Here is a 25,611-nt window from a genome sequence, read left to right as displayed (position 1 = left end):
CTGGCGTGGGTAGCCTTTCCCTTCTCCAGGGGATCTTCCCAGCCCAGGGATGGAACCCAGTCCTCCTGTACTGCAGGCGGATTCTCTACAAGTTGAGCTGTCAGGGAAGCCCAAGAGATAAGTCTTTAAGTAAAGAAACTAAAGTCCCAAAAGATTATGGGACTTGTACACAAGGTCACATAGCTAATTAGATCCCTGGGTAGGACTAGAATTCCAGTCTCCAAATGACCCATCATTGTTCTTTCCACTGGATCCTCTAAACATCAAGTCACTTGCAAAAGGTGTTTTTAAGTTGGAAGGGGGCACTTATCACCAATTCTGTTTCTACTAGCCTTTTACTAGAATGTAATGTATTGAAAGTATTATACAAGTTATTCAAATGGAATATTGATGTTCCAAAGAGGCAGGGAAAAATTACTTGCACATTTAATTTAGCTTTTATGGAAAGTTCAATAATCCAAGTGGTGAATGAAAGAGGAGTGATTTCTACACAAGAACTTGGTTATTTTGCAGTCAACAAATACAGACACCATTTTGAATTCAGCTGGGTCAACATATGCTATATTTATACCACTCATTAGATTCAACATTGGAGAAGGCAATGGCAACCCACTCCAGTACTCTTGTCTGGAAAATCCCATGGATGGAGGAGCCTGGTAGGCTGCAGTCCATGGGGTCACGAAGAGTCGGACATGACTGAGCGACTTCACTTTCACTTTTCACTTTTATACACTGGAGAAGGAAATGGCAAACCACTCCAGTGTTCTTGCCTGGAGAATCCCAGGGACAGGAGAACCTGGTGGGCTGCCATCTCTGGGGTTGCACAGAGTCGGACACACCTGAAGCAACTTAGCAGCAGATTCAACATAAGCAATTGATGTCTGTTTGACATAGAATAGCTAAATCACCCTGATGAAATAGAGAATTATTTACCTGTATAAATAGATATTTAAGTACATCTGATATTTAGAAAGACTGAGTGGCTTGGCCAACTGTCTACAGGTAGTCAGAGATAGTATTCAAACCCTAGTCTCCTGACTCTCAGAGACATCTTTAAAAAAAAAAAATGATGCACCATTTTAATCTATGAACAAGAGAGTGGACTTAGTTCTGAATCTAACTGAATGGTTGCCTATCCATCCAAGTGCCATTCACTTGATTCCTCTCGAGTTTCAGCTATCAAATTCCACAAAATAAAGAAATATCCAAGAATTATTTCATGTAAATTTGATTCCAAATGTAAAAGATTGAAACAATAAGATAGCGTCTAGACTAGATATACATAGCTAAATCTTTCTAGAAGATAACACTCCAACAGATAATTATTTACCTATCAATCTATATTTCCCAGCAGCAAAGAATTTGTGTGTGATAGTAACTAAAAGCTGCAACATTCTTTTAGCATCAGGGGCAAAAATTAACACATATTTATATATACTAGAGTGGATTTTTCAGACAAAACCATAGAAATTTTCTTTCATTAAGAAAATATTTTTTTTGAGGTATTGTAACTGCCTTACTTCAATAGTGGTTCTCCCTGAGGCACAGCAATTATCTTACAAGGCAAATGCTAAAGCCACATATTAAATATGTTCCTGGGAACAAAGAAATAGTATCAAATGAGATCTGATAGAGTAATATAGCTGAAAGTTCATTGTAAACTATAAAACAAAATTATACATAGCATTAGGAGTGTCAGCGTGGAATAGTGGAAGGAACACTGGAGTTGGCAGTAGAAAATAGATTTCAGTCCGGGCTTGGCCATTTGCTAGCTAAATGAATTCAGGCAACTCATGTAACTTCTCTGACCTTCATCTGTCAAATAGGGATAATAATAATTGCCCTGCCTGACTTGTAGAGTTTGGAGAAGGGGAATGAGGCAACATATGCTAAAGTGTGTTATAAAATGTATCACATTTGACAAATGTTAAGCAGTGTTATTTTCTACTTGCATACTGAAAAGTCCTATTACATATTCATATGTCTGTATCTCCTTCTGTGTGTTAAACTTTCAGCCCAGTCATGACTTTGGTGTATGCTATTACTAAAGTGATTTAACCTCATTTATCATTTAATTTCCTTCTCTCTAGGCCTTTTAGCCTTTAGATCCTTTGCATCTCTCCTAAACTTAGATCAGGCATTCTTAAATCAGAGAAATCTAGTTTTTGAGTTCAACAGAACCAGGTTGGAAACCTAGTTTTGTCTCTCATTAGTTGTGTAGACTTGGGGAAGATTTTAAAAATCTCTCTAAGCCTCAGTGTTTTAGTCTATAAAATGGATTATTGTTCAATTTAGAGGAGTAAATAATCCATGGGAAATACTTAGTACAACCCCCCAATCTGGTATTTTTATTGCAGCAATACCAAGATGAAGACATGTGGACACAATTGCTACTGTGACAGAATAACTATGTTATCAAAAACATTGTGATCTAATGTTCCATTTATGGATTTAAGCCAGTACTAGTGGCTTTCGTCTTACATTGCATAGCAAGCAACATGTAATGGTGATTTTTTTTTTAATCAATTTTGTTCCTTTAAACTTGAGTGTGCTAAAAATTCTATAAGAACTTAAAAGTAAAATAACTTTATTCTTCTGAATCTTCTTCTAAATATCTAAATGCTTACAAATAGTTGCAGTTGAAAATTATAGTTCTTTAAGAAGGATCCTTTTTCTAATAATATATGTATGTTGTGTTCAGATTCTGGGAAAATAAATGTTCTCTAATTTTTGTTTAGCACTGCCTTAACAATTATTTCCTTTTATGACTTGTTCCCCAAAATTAATTTCATTTTTGTTTTTATCGATATGTCAAGTATGGAGCCCCTGGTGGCTCAGACAGTAAAGAGTCTTCCTGCAGTGTGGGAGACCTGGACTCGATCCCTGTGTAGGGAAGATCCTCTGGAGAAGGAAATGGCAACCCACTCCAGTATTCTTGCCTGGAGAATCCCATGGCCATGGGCTCGCAAAGAGTTGGGCATGACTGAGTGACTTCACTTTCTTTTTCTTTCAAGTATGTAAATGACAGTTTTCTGCTCAGTACTCTTGAAACTGTGATGTTGAATTCAAATTTGAATCTCCCATATATCTGTTGCCAGTAAAACTGTGTGAGTGTTTGTTTAATTATTACCCTTCCATTGTTCTTGTCTTATGTAATTTATTTTCCTTCTTGGTTAATGATCAGTGTTTTAGTTTGTCTTGATCAGTAGTTATGGACATAGTCTTAATTTCATGTCTATTTATTGATGAATTTATATATTTTTTTGTGCAAGAGGACTTTTTAGAATTGAAGGTAATTTTAAAAAAAGTTTATGATTCTATTTTTAGATATTATTTGAATTCTTAATTGTTGGAAAAAATATAAAAATTTACCAGCTTTATTTAAACCATATAGTCCACTGTGTTAAACATATTCTCATATTTGTGTCACTGGAAATAAATTGTTGGCTATCAGCTTAAGTTAATACCAAGAGTGAGACTCTGCCAACATTAATTCTAAAATATGAGGCAGTAACTTAACAGGAGTAGAAATAAGTAAGAAAATTGATATTTGAGACATGAAAAGATGGAAACCAATATTTTACAGTGATGGAACATGTGGTATAGTGGCCACCTGAGATTGTGTTCCAATGCACTAGTTCTTTTGGGAAAGTTTGGAAAGCACAATACTAGTAGTGAGTAGGAGTTGTGACTGGTTACATTTAGCAAGGCATGGAATTGGATGGCCTGTAAGCAGATATGGAAAGGATTTTGAACATGAAAATGTAAAAATAAGACAGAAAAGTTTTTGTACAAAAATGGCTTTTTGGTACAAAAAAAGAGTCTATTTAGATGGTTTCATGGTTTCCCTGGTGGCTCAACTGATAAGGAATCCGCCTGTAATGTAGGAGACCTGGGTTTGGTACCCGGATTAGGAAGATCCCCTGGAGAAAGGAATGGCCACCCACTCCAGTATTTTGGCCTGGAGAATGCCATGCACTGTACAGTCTATGGGGTTGCAAAGAGTCGGACACGGCTGAGTGACTTTCACATGGCGAAGACCAGATAAGAGAGATGTGACATCCCATCAAGCCTGATGCTTTCAATGTAGTTTCCATCATGGAGAAAGAGACAGAGGCAGAGACTGAGAGTAACAGAGGCTGGTGCCAAGAAAGTAAAGGATTAAACCAGACTTGAGAAACTGTATCTAGGAAATACCTTTTTGTGAGGTTGCAGGAATATGGAATCGACTATAAACAGATCAGAAGCTAATTTTTTAAAGATAATTATATGGCCAAAGAAACCATCAGTTGAGTTCAGTTCAGTCACTCAGTTGTGTCTGACTCTTTGCAACCCCATGAACTGCAGCATGCCAGGCCTCCCTGTCCATCACCAACTCACGGAGTTTACCCAAACTCATGTCCATTGAGTCAGTGATGCCATCCAACCATTTCATCCTCTGTCGCCCCCTTCTCCTCCTGCCTTCACTCTTAAGCTTGGTCTTAAAAAATCATTTTTTTGTTTCTAATGTGAGCTCAAAACCAAACCTCAGGCCCCTAATCTGCAGGCAGGAAGAAGCTGAGGAAGCTCTACAATCTTGAAATAGGATAAAATTTCCAACCCTGATAACAGGTTTGAACTGTAGAGGGAAATGGACAAAAATGAGCATCCAAAGAAAAGGAATCATGAGCCACAGAGAACAGTGGATGACAGAACTTATCCCAAAGAGCAGACTGAGAAACTAATAAAGGACTTTACCCCACTACCGGGGCAGAGGGGCATCACAGTGCCTGCCTGGCAGATCTCATCATTGCTGTGGACCAGTGATGGCTGAGCCTCTCAGTTGTGATTCCCTACAGCCTTTAATAGGAGTGCTAAGTCAATTATACTGCTTTTGTTCCACTTTGATACATTGTGCACATGTTTATATATGCATGTATGTATATATGCATCTGTGTGTGTGTGTGTGTGTGTGTGTGTGTGTGTGTGTGTGTATTGGGGGACAGATAACTTGTCTTTCTAGTTTACAGGACACCATATCAGGTTTCACCATCAGAAAATGGTACTGCTATTTATACTTTTGTGTGGCCTAAAGAGAGACTTTAAATTTTTTTTATATTTCTAAGATTGTTTATCCAGTACATCTGCAAACTCCATTAGTCTTACTGGCAAAATAAATTCAGAATTTGACCACTTGTCACTACTTGCATTTCTATCTCTCTTGTCTTAGTCAAACATGATGTCTCAGCAGAGTTACCCAAAAAGCTTCTTAACTGGTATCTTCTTCTTGTCCTTCTGATTATATAATTTATTTTTCCCACAACAGCCTGAGCTATCCTTTCAGAGTGGAAGTGAGACCCTCTGCTCCAAAGTCTCCCATGGCGTCTCCTCACATTTAAAAACCGAAGTCCATGGCCTCCTCTCCAACCTCCTCGGCAGTAATTCTCCCCATGGTTACTAAATGCCAGCTGCTCTGTCTTCCTCACTGTTCGTCAAACATGCAGACGCTCTCAGCTCGGGTTCCCCCTGTCCCCATGGCCGTCTGCATGGCCAGCTTCTTCATTCCATGACTGTCTTTGCTCCAATATCACTTCCCAATAGAGATCCAACCACTTTGCCTTCTCTAGGTCCTGATACTCTTTCTTTTTCTTTGTAGCCCACATCACCTGACATTCTATGGAATAGTTAAGAGGTTTTGTTTTGTTTTGATATATACATAACTCTTAAACAGGGCTTGAAACATGGTAAGTGTTTAATAAATACAGTTTGAATGATTATCTTATTTGCTTCTGTATCCCACCATTCATGTGTCATAAAATAAATGCCCTGAGGGTGCAGAATAGGACAGGACCAGTTCTACCCAGGGGCAGTGAGTGAAAGTCTCCCAGCATGGTGGCTTCCTGGATGCCCAGCCTTAAGACTTTGCTCTCAGGCAAAGAGCCCTGATCTTGGTTGAATACTCTGTTGCTGCTATCTTGAAATTCTTCATCATTTTGAACAAGGAGACCTGCTTTTTTTTTAGTGATATAATTCATGCACCATACAATTCACCATTTTAAAGGAGACAGTTCAGTGATTTTTAGTACATTCACAAAACTGTGCAACCATCACCACTATCTAACTCCAGAATATTTTCATTACCCTCAAAAGAAATCTCACACTTGCTAGTACTCATTCCGCATTTCCCATATCCCCTAAACTTTGGAAAACATAACTTCCTGACTAAATTTGCCTATGTTAAACATTTTATATAAGTGAAATCATACAATCCATGACACTGTGTATCAGGCTTCTTGCACTTGGGGTAATATTTTCAAGGTGTCACATGGATCAGTACTTTGTTTCCTTTTATGGCTAGGTAGTATTTTTTGTATGAGTATACCACATTTTGTTTGCTGATTCATTCATTATTAGATATTTGGATTGTTTCTACTTTTTGGCTATCATAAATAATGCCACTATGAACATTCATGTACAAGTTTTGGCATCACTACATTTTTATTTTTCTTGGATATATACCTACTAGTGGAATTGCTTGGGAGAAGGCAATGGCACCCCACTCCAGTACTCTTGCCTGGAAAATCCCATGGATGGAGGAGCCTGATGGACTACAGTCTGTGGGGTCGCTAAGAGTTGGACACGACTGAGCGGCTTCACTTTCACTTTTCACTTTCATGCACTGGAGAAGGAAATGGCAACCCACTCCAGTGTTCTTGCCTGGAGAATCCCAGGGACGGGGGAGCCTGATGGGCTGCCGTCTCTGGGGTCGCACAGAGTCAGACATGACTGAAGCGACTTAGCAGCAGCAGCAGCAGCAGTGGAATTGCTGGGTTGTATGGCTACTCTGTGTTACATTTTTGAGAAACTGACAAGCTGTTTTCCACAGAGGCATTTTTATGTTTGCACCAGCAGTGTACGAGGGTTACAGTTACTCTACATCCTCCCAACACTTGGTATTTTCTGCTATTAATAATACTTGTTATCTTTTTATTATAGCCATCCTAGAGGATGTGAAATTGTGGTTTTGGCTTGCATTTCCCTAATGACTAATGATGCTGAGAGCCTTTTCATGCGCCAGTTGATAATTTGTGTAGCATCTTTGGGTAAATATCTTTTCTAATTCTTTGAGTATTTTTGTCAATTTTTATTGAAGTACAGTTGATTCACAATGTTGTATTAGTTTCAAGTGTAAAGCAAAGTGACTTTCATTATTAATTGATCCCTCCCCCTTACTGATTCTCTTCTGGTAAGCATAAGTTCGTTTTCTATTTCTATTGGCCTATTTCTCTTTTGTATATAAGTTCATTTGTGAAAGCTTTTTCAGATTTCATATATAAGTGTTATTACATTTGTCTTTCTCTCTGAATTACTTAGCATGATAATCTCTAGGTCCATCCATATTGTTGCAAATGGTATTATTTCATTCTTTTTTATGATTAAGTTTTAAAGTTTAGTGAAGTCCAAATTATTTAATATTTTTGATGGCTTGAGATTTAGGTGTCTAAGAAAGCTTTGCCTAATTCAAGGTCACTACAATTTATGCCTTGGGTTCTTTCTAGGAATTTTATGGTTTTAGCTCTTACATTTAAGTCTTTGATACATTTTAGTCTTTGATACATTTTGTAGTTGAATTTTCTGTATGGTATGAGACTGGCATCTCTGTCTGTCTATCTATCTATTTTTCTTTTTTGTGAACATGCAGTTGCTCCAGCACCATTTGTTGAAAAGGTTAATCTTTCCTAATTGAATCCTCTTGGCATTCTTGTCAAAAAGCAATTGACCATAAATGCATAGGTTTATTTTTAGACTCTTAGTCTATTCCATTGATGTATATGTCTGTCCTTATGCCAGTACCACATTGTCTTGATTACTAAAGCTTTGGAATAAAATTTTAAACTGGAAAGTATGAATCCGCCAACTACATTCTTATATTTTTATATTTTTAGATATTCTGGGTCCCTCGCATTTCCACCTATATTTTAGGGTCAGCTTGTCAGTTCCTGAAAAATAAAGTTTTTATTTTAATTCCTAATTAATTTAGGAATAAAATCTACAGATGAATTTGGGGGATAAGGTCATGCTAACAATACTTAGTCTTTAATTTATAAACATGAATATCTGTTGATTTGGATCTTTAGTTTATTTGAACAATGTTTTATAGTTTTTGTGTTTAAGTCCTGTGTTTCTTTTGTTAAAATTTTTCCTAAGTATTCTATTTTCTTTGATGCTGTCTTCTGACATTATTTTCTTAGTTTTATTTTTAGATCATTCATTACTAGTATAGAAATGCAACTAACATTTTATTGATTTTGTATCCTACATTTTTGCTGAAGTCCCTTATTAGCTCTACTAGATTTTTTGGCTGTATGTTTGTGTGTGTGTGCGTGCATGCATAATTGTATGTGGATTCCTTAGGATTTTCTGTGTACCTAATCATGTCATCTCCAAATAGAGATGGTTTTAATTCTTCTTCACTCTGGATGTCTTTTATTTCATTTTCTTGACAATTTCCCTGACTATTCGCTTTAGCACAGTGATGAATAGGATTGACAAGATGGTACGTACCTGTCTCTTTCCTGAACTCTTGAAAGAGCTTTCAGTATTTTACCATTAAGTATGATATTAGAGGCCCTGAATTTTTGTGTTGTATTTAGCCTTACATATTGTATAGCCAGGCTTTCCTGTTGGCTCAGATGGTAAAGAATATGCCTGTAATGCAGGAGACCTGGGCTCAATCCCTGGGTTGATCCCCTGGAGGAGGCCATGGAAACTCACTCCAGTATTCTTGCCTGGAGAATCCACATGGACAGAGGAGCCTGGTGGGCTACATTCAATGGAGTCACAGAGTTGGACATGACTGAGCAACTAAAAAAAAAAAAAAAAAAAAGCACACTAAGCACATTGTTTAGCTGGTCCTGCCTCATAAAGAAGAGCCGAGTGAGCTGAGGATTAAAGGATAAATAGGAGCTCCCCAGCAGGTGAGGAGGAGGAGAGAGAACACTATGTGCAGTGTTAGACTCTAAATCTCAAATTGATTCAGTAGCTGGTGTGTGAAGGTCAAGTGAGAGTGAAGGAAAACAGAAGTTGGAAAGGAAGGTTAACTAACCACTGTAGGCTTGCTGACTGCATTAAAGAGTTTTGATTTTACTCTGTGATTTTTTCTGTGGGACACTATCATATTTGATATATAATAGAAAAGAATGGAATAAAGGGAAATAAAGGTAGAAACTGAGACAGGGAAGACAAATCATGGATTATTGCAATATTTGAGACTGAGTCTAAACTTGGCCAGTTTTACCTTGGACTAGCTATATTCTTGGTTTTGAAGACTTTGGCTTCCTTCTTTTATATTTTTTTAATGAAAGAACTTTAGTAATAGAAATGTGTGATTTTAACAGTTAATTCTAGAATGTCCTGCTGCTGCTGCTGCTGCTAAGTTGCTTCAGTTGTGTCCGACTCTGTGCGACCCCACAGACGGCAGCCCACCAGGCTTCCCCGTCCCTGGGATTCTCCAGGCAAGAACACTGGAGTGGGTTGCCATTTCCTTCTCCAATGCATGAAAGTGAAAAGTGAAAGTGAAGTAGCTCAGGCGTGTCCGACCAACTTTAGCGACCCCATGGACTGCAGCCCACCAGGGTCCTCCATCCATGGGAGTTTCCAGGCAAGAGTACTGGAGTGGGGTGCCGTTGCCTTCTCTGAGAATGTCCTGCATTTGCGTCTTATGAACCACACCTATTTGTATTTCCCAACACATTAACAAAATCAAACAATTTTCTTTTTCTCTCATTTCCTTACTTTTTCCTTTCTACTCACCTCCTTTCCTTCCTTTTTCTTTGTATTAATCACTTAATTAATTAATTCCTCAAAGCTCATTTAGGACCTAAGAGGCTGAACTAGATCTGTAACACATTGTTTGCCCTGGAAGAGCCTATGAATGGTTGAATGAAGCAAGGGAGCCATATTTCAAATCAGAGTATTGTGTATCATTGTTATCCTTCAGTCACACATGGTCACCTCCTACAGCTCTGTCACTGCGGCCTTTGTTAAAAAAAGTTTGTAGCATCTGATATATACACAATAGTGATTGCTAAGTACTTCTTTGTTGTATTAGTTCAGGTTGGAATGGTTGAAAAGACTAGAGTTAGAATAGTGGCTAAGTTTATAGAAACAGTAAAAGGAACCAAAGCACCAAAACAACTAAGTCCTTAAAGAGAGTCAGATAATCTGGAGCTAGTGTTTGATTGTATAAATAGCTATAAATTCCTAGTCAATTCTATAGATTCACAGATCTGGGAAGTGATGAGCCATTTCAGAGAGTATAGCACTATCCTCCAAATTACAGAATACTAAATGCATGTCATTAAATAAATGATTCTAACCCTTTTTTTCCCCTTGCTTTTATTGGATTTCAAAGTTCAGTACACATTCAAATTATTCAATTTTGATATCCCTTTTATTATCAAATGTCCTACTTTTGAAATGGAAAGCTCAGTTGGCCATGTTCCCTGTCAAGTTTAAGAAGCTTTTATCATTTAAATAAATTAAACCTTCCAGCATGGGCTCCACAGAACATAATGAAGCAAGGAGAAGAAAAGCTTAAATGAAATAAACCCCTTTACTCATAGAAACAGTACAGGCTATTGTGCATTCTACCACTAAATGTGTGGCTCTAATCATATTCTGATTTGTGATTTTTCTTTTCTAATTCTGTCCTTAATTTTTTAGTGTTTATTAGCAATTTGACTTGCCATTCAGCAAAAGATAGACACAGTGCAAGAGGTTGTAGGAACCTCTTGCTAAAGGTTCCTAAAGAAAAAAGTAAATATTGCATTTTTAAAAGCTGATTTATTTTAATCCAAATTGTTTCTTTACATGATTTAATTCTTATATAAGTTGATCTCCTCTGAACTTCACTCAGATCCTTTAATTATTTTTTAAAATAATGTTTTGGGGGATTTTATTTTTAATCTTTGTTTTCTAATGAAAAATAATCATAATTTTATGTTATCATTTAGCAGAATTAATGTATATAGCTTATGTATTGAATTAATAGGAAATTTTTTACTTCCTGTATGACACATTGCCTATGTAAGAATCAATTGGATAATGAAAACTCTTATTATTTGAAGATTCTTTCAATGCCAAAAAGTAGCCTGCAGATTATTTTAATCTAAAATAAAAACACACTATTTTTTGAAGATTTAGCTAACTAAAAATTATCAATCTTTCTCTTCCTTATGAATTTAAACCATTTTATTCTACATGATTAAAACATTAAAGGTAAGAAGCACTTCTCTAGAAGGAAACATTGGATAATTTATATGAGATAAATTTATATGAGAATGTTCATGCTTGTAATGGTAATGTAGAATAATTTTCATCCTTTTTTTATGACGAAATGTCTTCTTCATAATAAAAACATGTTGTTATACAAAGTTGGGGTTTAGAGTCATAAAACTATCTTCAAACTATGAGCATTTATTATATTTAATGTTACTACATTTAGTGTTTTTGAAATATGGTGATTTTATTTTCTTATTTGTTTTTGTTTTTTTTTTAAAGATAAAATTTTATTTTTTTATTATTATTATTTTAATTATTATTATTATTTTTTTAATTTTAAAATCTTTAATTCTTACATGTGTTCCCAAACATGAACCCCCCTCCCACCTCCCTCCCCATAACATCTCTGTGGGTCATCCCCATGCACCAGCCCCAAGCATGCCGTATCCTGCGTCAGACATAGACTGGCGATTCAATTCCTACATGATAGTATACATGATAGAATACCATTCTCCCAAATCATCCCACCCTCTCCCTCTCCCTCTGAGTCCAAAAGTCCGTTATACACAGCTGTGTCTTTTTTCCTGTCTTGCATACAGGGTCGTCATTGCCATCTTTCTAAATTCCATATATATGTGTTAGTATACTGTATTGGTGTTTTTCTTTCTGGCTTACTTCACTCTGTATAATCAGCTCCAGTTTCATCCATCTCATCAGAACTGATTCAAATGAATTCTTTTTAACGGCTGAGTAATACTCCATTGTGTATATGTACCACAGCTTTCTTATCCATTCATCTGCTGATGGACATCTAGGTTGTTTCCATGTCCTGGCTATTATAAACAGTGCTGCGATGAACATTGGGGTACATGTGTCTCTTTCAATTCTGGTTTCCTCGGTGTGTATGCCCAGCAGTGGGATTGCTGGGTCATAAGGCAGTTCTATCTGCAATTTTTTAAGGAATCTCCACACTGTTCTCCATAGTGGCTGTACTAGTTTGCATTCCCACCAACAGTGTAGGAGGGTTCCCTTTTCTCCACACCCTCTCCAGCATTTATTGCTTGTAGATTTTTGGATCGCAGCTATTCTGACTGGTGTGAAGTGGTACCTCATTGTGGTTTTGATTTGCATTTCTCTAATAATGAGTGATGTTGAGCATCTTTTCATGTGTTTGTTAGCCATCCGTATGTCTTCTTTGGAGAAATGTCTATTTAGTTCTTTGGCCCATTTTTTGATTGGGTCGTTTATTTTTCTGGGATTGAGCTGCATAAGTTGCTTGTATATTTTTGAGATTAGTTGTTTGTCAGTTCCTTCATTTGCTATTATTTTCTCCCATTCCGAAGGCTGTCTTTTCACCTTGCTTATATTTTCCTTTGTTGTGCAGAAGCTTTTAATTTTAATTAGATCCCATTTGTTTATTTTTGCTTTTATTTCCAGAATTCTGGGAGGTGGATCATAGAGGATCCTGCACATTTTTTATAAGTGATAGCAAAGTCTATCAGGCTTTGCACGGAAGACATAGGCCAACTGGTTGTGACACCTCTGTAATTTTTTTTTAAATTTCAGGGCCTATATTCTCGTACCTCACATTAGGACAGTTTTGCTTTGTCATCAGCTAGAAAATACATTCTAATGGGTATTATTCTATTCTTACAGTTCAAGGATTCTTACTCAAGTTCTTTAAAGATTGATCTGTGGGTCAAAAATTTGAACTTGATTCTACTCAGCAAGTGTTTGTCAACTCTGCTTATTCAACAAGCACAGAGCTTCAACTGTTTATTAAATTTCTCCACTTTGAGGGATGGTTCATCATGACAAATGCTCTGTCAAGGGTTACCTTTTGGATGTTAAACTGCTGTATCACTCCCTACTTCATCCATTCACCTGTCTGGGTTTTCACAGGTCCAGGAGGTGGTGTCAAAGTTATCCTGAAGAACTGCATTAGACTGTAATGGTTAACTGTTTGGAATCTGACCCCATGGATTTGTATCCTGGCCATTTACTAGCTGTGTGACCTACTGCAAACCATTCAAACTTTTTGTGCTTCAGTCTTCTTTTCTGTAACATGAGAATAATAGGACCTATCTCACAGAGGAGTAATGACAGTTAAATGAGATAATACGCATGTAGAAGTAACCTCTTTTTTTATAAGTATTTTTACAAGTATTTTTGAGTAAGTCATAATTTCTGTTCTACAGTCAAAATAGATAAATTTAGTCTCATTCAGGAAACTCCATTCAATTTAAAAGTTGTTTTTTTTTTTTTTTAAGTGAGCTCTGACTTACAAGTCTGTTTATGCTAAATAGTTGATTAAATCCAAGTATGAATTCTTCAGATTCTGTTTTTCATATATAAAACCTCATTCTTTCTTTTTCTCATTTGCTTTTACATCTTTTTGGTGACAAACTACGCCAACCCAGTTCTATTTCATTTGTCCCTTGATGTCCCTGGCCCTGTCGCAGAACTCCCCTTGTACTCAGGAGTATGGCATTAGAAGTCTTTGTTCTCCACTTAATGGTCGCAGTGTCAAAGCCCTTTGTTGTTTTTTGGTTGATGGAGAGGGCCTGGCTGGTAAGGGAAACTGGAGAAAGAAGGCTTTTTTTTTTTTTTTTTTTTACTGATGTTTTACTTGGGCATATTACATCCTTAAATCACAAAGCATCCCAAATTTGGTAAGCACACAATAATTAGAAGCAATTATTAGCCATTCTATTGAAAATTTAAAGCATGAAGGTATAGCCTAAGATGCCCACAGATTCTCAGTCTCCACTAACTCCAAATCTTTCATCTGTGAACCTCACATGGCAGTATAAATTTATCCCATTCAGATAAATAATGTATGATTTTTTAGTGTGTCCTAAATATTGCATGGATGTCTTGTATTTTATCTGACATCCCTGTGCACCAGGCACTTGCCTTCCTCCACTGTTCATTTGACATAGATGCATTTCCCCACCCCCAAAATGTGAAGGGTAACCTCAGTTACCACCCCTCACCAAGGCTGTGTCTTTTCAAGGCTAACTAACTACATTTAAAAACAAACAAGGCTGGAGTCCAGTGGGAAGAAGGATGTCACCCACCATTTCCATTAGTCCCTTTATGTCAGTTCATAGAATCAAAGTAACTGCCTTTACAGTGAAAGGGAATGCTCCAGGAACAGAGGATCTTCATTTCCATGTTTGGATTTGTCTGGTCTCAAAAAGTGTTAATATCTTGAAGTTTAGCACAAGCCTTATTTACCTAGGAAGCATGAGAAACATGTCAACCCTTTGAAAGACTTCTTATTAAACTGCTGGAGCTTTGATGTCAGGCTAAAGAGATTCGAATTACATTTTTCAAAAAAGATCCATTTCATGTACTAGTAGAGAAGGGAAAATATGCTGGTCTTTATAGTCAGTTACTGAATTTAGAGAATATTTATTTTAAAATATAAATTATTACTCCTTGATAAGCTATATTTAGTGCATCAATATCAATTTAGAAAATGTGCTTTTATAGGGAGAATTGCTTCTCCCTGACTTCTCTGTTTACAGTGATCATTACTAGTATTGGTTCTAGCATGAGATCAATGACTATACAGAGACAGAGGTGATGAAAATGGTTTCAAACAGAAAGTGTTTTATGAGAGTTCAAGGAAGATAATCTACATATTTTGAGAGTCTATTACATGAGAGAGACTATATACTTCACATGTATTTCTAATCCAACCAACAGCTTAATAAGAGAGGGTGATGGAGGCAAGTAATTTTGCTAGCATCATAGAATTATCTGATTCTGAAAGCACATTAATATAACTCCCTTGTGAATATTCCTTATAACCCTCATCTGTAGTTATTTTGTTCTTTAGAAGACTGAGTAAAAAAATCTCGCACTTTCCAAATTCACCTCTGACTCTGATAATATAAATGGTAATAATTTCTTACATAGTCAGTCTTTTATATTTTTCTTGATGGAATTGTAACTTCTTCACAGTATTATTTTCAAAATCCATTTTTAATAAAATCTATGCTTACTTATCAGAGAAGGCAATAGCAACCCACTCCAGTACTCTTGCCTGGAAAATCCCATGGGTGGAGGAGCCTGGTAGGCTGCAGCCCATGGGGTTGCTGAGAGTCAGACACAACTGAGCGACTTCACTTTCACTTTTCACTTTCATGCACTGGAGAAGGAAATGGCAACCCACTCCAGTGTTCTTTCCTGGAGAATCCCAGGGATGGGGGAGCCTGGTGGGCTGCCGTCTCTGGGGTCGCACAGAGTCGGACACGACTGAAGCGACTTAGCAACAGCATGCTTACTTATTTGTGAGTGCTCATCTAATCCTGCATGTACTATGTATTTAACTTTGCATTTGAATTTTTTAAATATTGGAATTTGAAGAGTCCAGCCTCCTACTCAGTGAAAGTATTACATGGACAACATTCTTATTTCTGTTCAAATATTTCAGTGGTGTGAGTTTCATGAGTTTTTGAGGCAGTGTAATCCGTTAACGCATAGTAGTTTGAAATGAAGTTTGTATACTGACCTGGTATTTACCTTCCCAAAGCTTCTATATATAAATCCTTGTTCTGGCCTCAGAGCCACATATATAAATTTAATCCCTCCTTCTACCCAACTTACACTGCTGTCGGTAGACTGCCTAACTTTTCAGTATTTTTATAGCTTAGAACTCTTATTATTTGACCTCTAAACAGAGGGTGACATTTAGAATGGGTTTGAATAATAATATGATCTAAAAGAAAAAAGAAAAACTTACAGAAAATAGTGATATATTGCAAAGAGACAAATATGTTTTCTTGCACATGCATGTATACATATATGCATATACATATGTACTAACAGGTTAGTAGATGTTTACATTTATGTATTTGTATATTTTCTGTGAAATGAGAATGTGAACAAGAAAGTAAATAGCTCTATTTAGTTGTTTCTTTACTACATTCCCCCTCTGATATGCAAGGAAGTGGGACAAAATGAGCTGAGCAAGCTTAGTCAGTGTTTCTATGTCTGATTTCAAGTGTATTGTACCTGTTAACTGGCACTGGACTATTTTTCCCTTCAGAAGTGGTCTGGCTTGCCCTGTCTGCAAGAGTTTCCTTTGGAAAACAGAATACACCTGGTATCTTGTCACACAAGTATAAAGTCATCTGTTTTTATAGTCAAGTTTTTAATCTTTCTGCCCCTCCACAGATCATTTTCCGCAAAATCAGTGATGTGAAGAAAGAAGAGGAGGAGCGCCTCAGGCAAAAGAATGAGGTCACCCTCAGCATCCCGGTGGATCATCCGGTAAGAAAGCTCTTCCAGAAATTCAAGCAGCAGAAGGAGCTGCGGAATCAGGGGTCAACGCAGAGCGACCCCGAGCGGAACCAGCTGCAGGTAGAAAGCCGCTCCTTACAGAATGGAGCGCCCATCACCGGCACCAGCGTGGTCACCGTGTCACAGATCACGCCCATTCAGACGTCTCTGGCCTACGTGAAAACCAGCGAGTCCCTCAAGCAAAACAACCGCGATGCCATGGAACTCAAGCCCAGTGGTGGCGCTGACCCCAAATGCCTCAAAGTCAACAGCCCCATAAGAATGAAGAATGGAAATGGGAAAGGGTGGCTGCGACTCAAGAATAATATGGGAGCCCATGAGGAGAAGAAGGAAGACTGGAATAACGTCACTAAAGCTGAGTCGATGGGGCTATTGTCCGAGGACCCCAAGGGCAGTGACTCAGAGAACCGTGTGACCAAAAACCCATTAAGGAAAACGGATTCCTGTGACAGTGGGATTACAAAAAGTGACCTTCGTTTGGATAAGGCTGGGGAGGCACGAAGTCCATTAGAGCACAGCCCCATCCAGGCTGATGCCAAACACCCCTTCTATCCCATCCCGGAGCAGGCCTTACAGACCACACTGCAGGAAGTCAAACATGAACTCAAAGAGGACATTCAGCTGCTAAGCTGCAGAATGACTGCCCTGGAGAAGCAGGTGGCAGAAATCTTAAAAATACTCTCAGAGAAAAGTGCACCCCCAATCTCTTCTCCAAAATCCCAAATGCCTCTCCAAGTACCTCCTCAAATACCCTGTCAGGATATTTTTAGTGTTTCAAGGCCTGAGTCACCTGAATCTGACAAAGATGAAATCCACTTTTAATATATATATACGTATATATTTGTTAATATATTAAAAACAGTATATACATCTATATACATATGTGTATATATACAGTATATACATATATATATTTTCACTTGCTTTCAATATGATGAATACAATATGGATTTTGATGTGTAAATATTGCATGTCCAGCTGGATTCTGGCCTGCCAAAGAAGATAATTATTAAAAACATAGATATTGCTTGTATATTATGCAGTTGACTGCATGCACAATTGACATTTATTTATAATCTCTATTCTGTAATTTTTAAAGTATGATTTTTGTTAACCAAGGCAGTGTAATAGTTGAAGAATCAGGGTCCAACCTGCCAATGTTGCCATGACAAATTTGATCTCAGGCTGAGTATACTGATCTGTCATTTCCTCATCTTCTGTTAAGTTAAAAGTATAAATTAATGCCAAGGAATCATTCAACCTTTTAAACTATTAGTGCCATTTTATGATTTCATTCCATAGGATATTTTTCTGTAATATAATGTTAGGTTATTTTCCACAACAAGCAGTATTTGCTCCATTGAAATAACTGTTTTGTTGCCTCAGTCAGACATCGACGTGGGATATGGAACTTATTACTCTGGGGTTTGTGCATGAATTGCATTTTTGCTCAACTGTACCTTTCCTTGTTTAACATTCACTTAGATAGTAGTCATTAACTCTTATGTAAGGATATCCCTACTCCCTTCATCTTGGATAACAGCCACCATCTTATAAGCTCATGTTTTTCAACCCCATAAATACTGAACTATTAATATAGTGTATATTATTATAGAAATACTGCACCACAGGGTAAAAGGGTCTTTTTAACAATTTATGTTAGAGATGCTGATTTTCCAAAGGTGATGAATGTTCTAAATTTGTTTTTTTTTTAAACTTGCTCAAAGATGAACTTGAAAGGTTCTTAGCAAAAGAAAATCAAGCAAACAATATTTAACATATAAAAAATTTAACTAGAATGACATAAAACAAAAAAGAATATAAAAAAGAGAAGTTTTGTAGCATATTTGTGACTTAGAAAGAATGAAACACAAGTACAGAATTGTTCACACCCGATTCTTAGTGCTTGTAGAGGTACTACGTGAAATGTGGTTAGGAAGAAAAAACCAAAACACTAAAAAGTAGATGTTAAGTTGTTCAACTCAGACAACTGCTTTTCTATAATATTATTCTAGTTACAATTTTCTAAAGCTTTTTTTGCACACAGTTCTACTGCTGGACTTCTGCTGAGTTGATACAATAGACTACTAAGGCTCAGGCAGATCTGCTTATGAAAGGAGGGTACTAAAGACCAAATGTCTTTGGGGCCACAAATCCTCTTCTTAGAAAGTGCCTATTATCAACTAAAAAAAAAGTTACAAAAGATCATGTATAGCTACACTCTCAAATGCTATGTATTGAGAATAAAATGCACATTCATTTGTAAGAACTTAGGAAAGTTTATTTCTTTTGACTAAAGTTTATTTTGTAAAGTTGATCAGAGAGGCATACTTTTAAATTGGTGCATGAATGATGTTTAATAGTGGAGGCAGGGCAGTTAATGTTTGCATTGAGTTGAAAATATATAACAGTGATTTGTATATTATTGGACCATCTGTACATATATATTAACATACACGAGATGATAGCAAAATCAAAAGAGATATTTTGATGTATTGTACCCATTTTTATGAGCTTTTTAAACTATCTCCCAGGATCCCCAAACAAAAACAACAGAACTAAAAGACAAGTTACAACCATCCGCCTGGAGAAGTATAAAGCAAAATGATTTGTAAACAGTTGATATTTTAGAATTTCTACTAGAGCTTCTTCACATGCCCACAAGATGTGCCTCTTTAATCCAGGAATTTCAGGACAGATGTTATGTGCCATGGGTTCCATTTTCCTATTTTTGTGCCCATAACTTCCATTACTCATAATGGAAGTTTTCAGGGTAGCACGTCTTCATGCTATGCTACAATAACTACCTACCATAGGCACAGGACAATGAAATAATCATGGTGTAAGAAGTCAACGTTGAAAGTGGGACTCCACTGCTTTCATGATGAGGATGGTACTTTTCCTTGACCTCTGATATTTATTGAATTTCAGGGTATTTTCTATTTAACCATGTCTGAGACAAACTTGCCTAAGCTTTCAAAAGTGAGTGGTAAAAAATAATCTGAGTACAGAAATGGTTAGTTTAACTTTAGCCACGTGCTTCAGAAATAACGGTTGGTGTAAAAAGATGAGTAACTGAAACATCAGAGTGGTTTGTAGTTGCCTTTGCTTATTGGCATTGCTAATATTTACTGTGTTCTAACATTGACTTCATCTAATTGACCTACAATATTGATGTTCATGTATTGGGAAAAGAAATATATGGCTTAAAACTACTTTAGTACAAAGGAGGGAAGAGTATAAGTTGCTTATTTACGGTGCAGTTATCACAGTATTCTCTCCAGCCACCCCTGTTCCTGTGTGCATGATGTGATGTGGCGCTGAATACACTCTGCTGTTTTCAGCAGAAATGCATGTGTTCAGCAAACATTGTATATAGAGTAATCTTATAGGTTCCCAGATTCCACAACTCTTTCCAGTCAGACTTACTCAGACTTGGGTAAAGGGTGATCGCTTACTTTAATATGTCCAATAATGATACAATCATGTTCTGTGTTGCCTCAACCAGCACATAGACAGTAGGTTCTCTTTTAGGGGACCAGAGGACTGCATGTTTTATTCTTACGCTGTATAGATGCTCTTGGTGCATCCAAAATAAATTTTTTTATTATATCTTTCTGAACAATGTAATAATAGGAGTAAATAGATATGTATTTAAAATTGGAACATTTTCCAAAGCAACTTACACATCTTCAATATTCTTCTATGATATGTATAAGATCAGATGCTGTACCCGGGACAGGTGGTTGCAACATGATAGCAGAAGTCAAACAAAAACAAAATGTGAGCTGCATATCAGGATGACAAGTTTTATCAGTCTATATTAGGATATTATTGCACTACATTGATCTAGTAAATAGAGGAGCTTATGATAAAGGCAGACAGGAACACAAAAGGCAGATGACAATTTCAAAACAGTTCATGTACCACATTGACATAAACAGTCTTTAGAATGGTCTGGGCATAGATGTTGAATAGAGACACAGACTTCATTGTTAAAACTGGAATTTTTTTTGTTATGACACAGGTTTCATCTTACATTAAGTATAGCAGTACAAATGTCCGTTCTAATTCTCTGGCTTTGATCTATGGGGTCGCAAAGAGTTGGACATGACTTACCAACTGAACAACAACAGCAACACAAATGTCCTAAATATTCAGTTAAAAAAATTATGTAGATCAGAGCAAGAGATTTAGAAAGTTTGGAGTTTAAAATTATTCCTAAGAACAAATATATATTCCTAGAGTACCCAGCACTTTAATAGGAATATTAATTATGACCACTAACTAAAGTGCATTTTGAAAGCTAATCTTATTGGAGCCTAAATGAAAATCTCAGTTTTCTGTCCTTAACTTTAAGGAGATTTGGTTCACCTGTTCTAGTTTAAATAATTAAATTCTTTTAGAAAGCTTTATTTTTAAATTAGCCTTCAGAGCAATGATTGTTTATGAAGTATGCAGTGGCTGATACTAGTGAAATTATTTGTCGTATCCCTAATAAATTCAACTATCTTGTAAAATTTTTATCTTTTAATTAATTTTATGTCTCCTTTCCAAAATTTCATGTAGGTAATCAGAGAATTTGTCTAGAATGTACATACCATACATGGATAACTTTAAAACAGGAATATTTGTAATCATGTGTTGTGTTTCATACTTTATGTATAAGAGTATTTCTCTTGTGGTCTAGATGGAAAGGGAGAGAAGAAAGAACATCTTTTTGGAAAACTAGAATTCAATCCTAGGATGACTATCTGAGCTCTGTCTTGGATTCAGAATCTCTGTCTTTGCCATAATCACAGTAACTATGGGCAGGTTAGCTGTTTTTTAGTATATCTGGGCTTCCGTTTCCCAATCAGTAATTCATAAGAACTGTCCTCTTCTTATATCAAGATAATATTAGGTCAGTGGAAAATCATCTTCCTCTTTGATGAAAATAACATTAAAGACAAATTATCATGTTGTTTTGTTTTTTCTTTCATAGAAGACCAGCCAAGATGTATTTTCTAAATATTCTAGGTTTTAGAGAAGACTTCTCTGGTCAGACGGTGGTGGCGAAAGACATAAGTGGCTAAATAATTATTGGTCACTGATGTGTGAACATAAGATTTGAAAATTATCTGGGGATATAGAGCTACTAATCAAACATGAAAAGAATGAAGAACTTTTAGAAAAGAGAGAAATAAGAGAAAAAGTCATATATAAATATTATGATTTTTCTTATTCTATTTAATCATATAGCTCAGCAAAAATTCTCAATTTTGTGAGAAAATGTAAACAAATTGAGTATTCAAGGTATATCTCATCTTCAACCTTTTGTATGAAAATAATCATGACTTACTCAAGATAGTGTCTCCATGTAGGTAGATGCTCTTATACCAAAATTTTTAACTATGAAAGAATCCTTTCCAATGACCAGTTTTTCAATGTGTAACTTGAACTGGAAAATGAACAGTTTTAAAAAAGGAAAACCATTTTAATTACATTAGAGAACTAACTACTCATGTTGTATCCTAATGAGAGTGTTTTAATTTTTAAAAGTTATAATTTATAATTAGTGATGTCAATAAGTCAAAAGAAGCTACTTACAGTATGTAAAAATTTATTTTCAAAAATGAGATTCATTTTCTTAATGATTGTTCATTCTGCAAAGACAGTCTTTCAAGCTAAGAGATACACTCAAACCTGCTGTATTACATTTGCTATGACCCTTTGAGCAAAGAAAACAGCAAAAGTATGTAGAAACAAAGGGGAAGTTTTAATGTACTACAAAAGGTATTTAGATCTCTTATTGGATTTTCTAATCTTTCCATCAAATCAGCATTTTAAAATTGCTATTAAAAATTAGGAATTAGGTGTTATTTTGAAAACAGACACAATATCTCAAGTTAAAGGAAGAATAGTTATAACTGTTTGAAACTTTCAAGGAGTATTAGAGAAAGTTTAAAGGGATAGATAGATAGATCATCATTGACCATGACTTTTTACTATGCATTGTAATCCTTATGAGTTATTTGCTAGGTGGTCAGTAACATATTTTTATCTACTGTGATGGGCCTGTGGCATTCCAGCTCACAGTCTTATTACATATGTATTTGCATATGTGAATAAATGGTTTCAATCAGCTTGCTCTCAGTATAAACTGGTACTTCCTAAATGTTGTTAGCAACTTCAGTAATAAAGACTCTTCCAAGTATGGCATGACATTTATTATTTTTTAGAGGGTTGATATATATTAATTTGACATTATAGGAAAATTCTTCTCATCTTGATCTGAGAAAACATACCAACAAGTTATACATGGGGACTACAGGATCAGAAGAAAAACAGAGTAAGGTTTTAAGTAGGATAGTCATGCCAGACTGCATGATTTCACAGGAGTCCAAATCAGGATTTGCATTTTCACATTTGGAACAAATCTACAAAGAATGTAGATTGCAGTTTAGTGCATGGAGATGTGAGTGTGGTCTTTGGCAAAGCTTACAGGTACAATCAGATCAACTTTGGTGAGTTTATGTAGAATTTTTTTCTTTTTTTTTTTTTTTTACTTCCCTTAGTTTTAATGGTGTACATTGCTTTACATTACTTTTATTGACTGCTCTGTGTAAATATGTGCAGCCTTCTGAATGAGAAGGGGTAGCTAAGTCTGAATCTTTCATTAATCATCATGTATATATGGCTGGGGAGTGGATGAGGAAGCTTGTCAGGATAGCATAGCTATTGAGACTTTAACACAGGCAGGCAGACCCTGGAGAGAAAACTTTATTTTACAAACTACTGTCATTGCAAGGGCTATTTAGTCCAACCACAAATTTCAAATATTTCAAGACACATACTTTAAAAGTTTCCTAAAATTAAAATAATTTTTAAAACTTCATTCTATGATATAAATGTAGTTTTTAAAAATTCCATAGTAGATTGGAATAAATGACAGAGATTGAAGTCATAACTGTTGCAAGCACAGAGTGCCTCATTCTAATAATGAACTTTTCCTTTATTTCTCCCCACAATTGACAGGTATCAGTAGAGGTAAGTTGCCAAATGTGGTTATAAGTAAGAAGCAAGTTGTGGTTACTAGTATTAATATTTCTTTTTCCAACTTTATTTTAATATAAAGAGGTAATGTATGATATTCAAGAAAAACAAGACATTCAATTTTTTTGCCTATAATCTCTCTTACTTTTTATTATTGGTATTTGCATGAGACTATAGAATATTTTATTTTTAAAATTTATTTTGGCCCACTGAGTTCTAGGTAGATTATGCATATCTTTTCTTTTTTTAATTATAGCACTGTTGGCTTCTTGGCCAAATCACTACTAAATGCATTATCCAAATGAACTATTTCAGCTTAGAATAGCAATTTTTATTATTTCCAAATTTAATTAACTTTTTGTATGTATATTTAATTCAGAGTTTTTTTTTAAATTAATTAATTTTTTTTTTTTTTTTTACTTTACAATGTTATATTGGTTTTGCCATACATCAACATGAATCCGCCACAGGTGTACACATGTTCCCCATCCTGAAACCCCTTCCCACTTCCCTCCCCATACCCTCCCTCTGGGTCATCCCAGTGTACCAGCCCCAAGCATCCTGTATCCTACATCGAACCTTTGGAAAGATGGTAACGATAACCCTGTATGCAAGACAGCAAAAGAGACACAGATGTACTTCAGAGAGTTTAAATAGTTTTCTCTAATGGAAAAAATGTTAATTTTCTTAATGTGATTTATTTATTCTATCCTTTGAAATGTTTTTAAACTAATGTTTTGGTATAAGGAGGAAAAGCAAGGTATTACATTATACTCTGGGACCCTCGGCCCAAACCATCTTGTTTTCACTTTGATGATAATACAATGAGAGGTAACCATAGAAAAGATCAGTCTACCTTTTTCATAACAACTGGGGAGGACCCCGATGACACTGCAGAAAGCTTTTATAGTTGGTTCACTTTCATCCCTGGCTTTTACATTATCACTGTGTTACTATAGAAATAAGGTCATGACTTGTGCTACATCTAAATATATTTGTTCAAGGAATAGCTGACCTAAAAGTGCAACTGGGCCGAGTTATAATTGAGGAAAATAAAAGAGGAGTGGGAATAACAGTTGCTTCCTCTTAATGTGTTTTCCTCTGTGTGATGCTTTTAGATGTTTATTTATTTATAGATGATTTATGTTGTCAAAAAAAGATCGTTGAACCTTTAATGAAACACAGGATGTGATGTGAAAGTTTGTCAAGTGCCATAGCTTTAATACATATATAAGTGAGTGCTCCCCCATCAATTGCGTTTAGAACCTCTAGCTCTAACCTAGAAGCCGAGGCCCATAAGTACCTAGCTGGTTGGGCTCTGTCTTCATGGGGTAAAACCAAAATGATCTGATCACTCTCTCATTCATGCATATGTACTGGCTGTTGAATGATGAGCCCAATCAAGCTGAAAATATCTACACTGATGCCTAAATAAACCATACTGAGTACTCATAGTAACCAAATTAAGTCATTCACTACCAAATAATTTATCTTCCTCTGCTAAATCCTCTTCAGTGACATGAAATTTAACCTCTTCCTTCCACAGTCAGGCTCTCTATTGGGAAACTGGAGTTTGTGATTAGGGCAACATAAAGATTACTTAGGTCACAGAGATGTTTGTATCATGAATCCCTCATTTGCTCTTCAACTTTTTCCAACCAAAGTATGATGGGAAAGATTCTAGATGAGACCATGATTGAGGTAAAAAGGAAGAACAGCTAGCAAACTATGCAAAATCATGATTGAGATTCATTTTTAATTTCATATGAAAGACATTTCGATAGACCTGGGTATTTAATAACAATATATCATAGTCATGCATTGCCAGTTTATTAAAAAAAAGCCCAATGTGCTTTCATTTAAAATCAAGATTATTTAAAATATTCCATATTTATAAAAATAGTAGCAAAGATTGGTTTTTGATCTCTTCAGAAATGTTTTCATGTTATGATTCTCAGTGTTCTTTTTCAAAGAGGGTTAAAATGTCTTGATGTCTTGTCC

The 25,611-nt window shown here is 35.9% G+C and overlaps 1 protein-coding gene across 1 annotated transcript in view; it reads left to right on the top strand.

Moving 5' to 3' along the window:
• Positions 1-17,397, top strand: part of KCNH5 (potassium voltage-gated channel subfamily H member 5) — a 391,931-nt gene extending 374,534 nt beyond the window's left edge. Inside the window, exon 11 of the mRNA XM_052646974.1 lies at positions 16,450-17,397. Coding sequence (XP_052502934.1) covers positions 16,450-17,397 — 948 coding nt within the window. The remainder of the gene's footprint in view (positions 1-16,449) is intronic.
• The last annotated feature ends 8,214 nt before the right edge of the window (positions 17,398-25,611 follow it).

This window comes from Budorcas taxicolor, chromosome 10 (assembly GCF_023091745.1).
Source record: "Budorcas taxicolor isolate Tak-1 chromosome 10, Takin1.1, whole genome shotgun sequence".
NCBI classification, from domain to species: domain Eukaryota; kingdom Metazoa; phylum Chordata; class Mammalia; order Artiodactyla; family Bovidae; genus Budorcas; species Budorcas taxicolor.
Note: the sequence above shows the minus strand (reverse complement) of the source record. Positions and strands in the feature narration are given on the sequence as shown.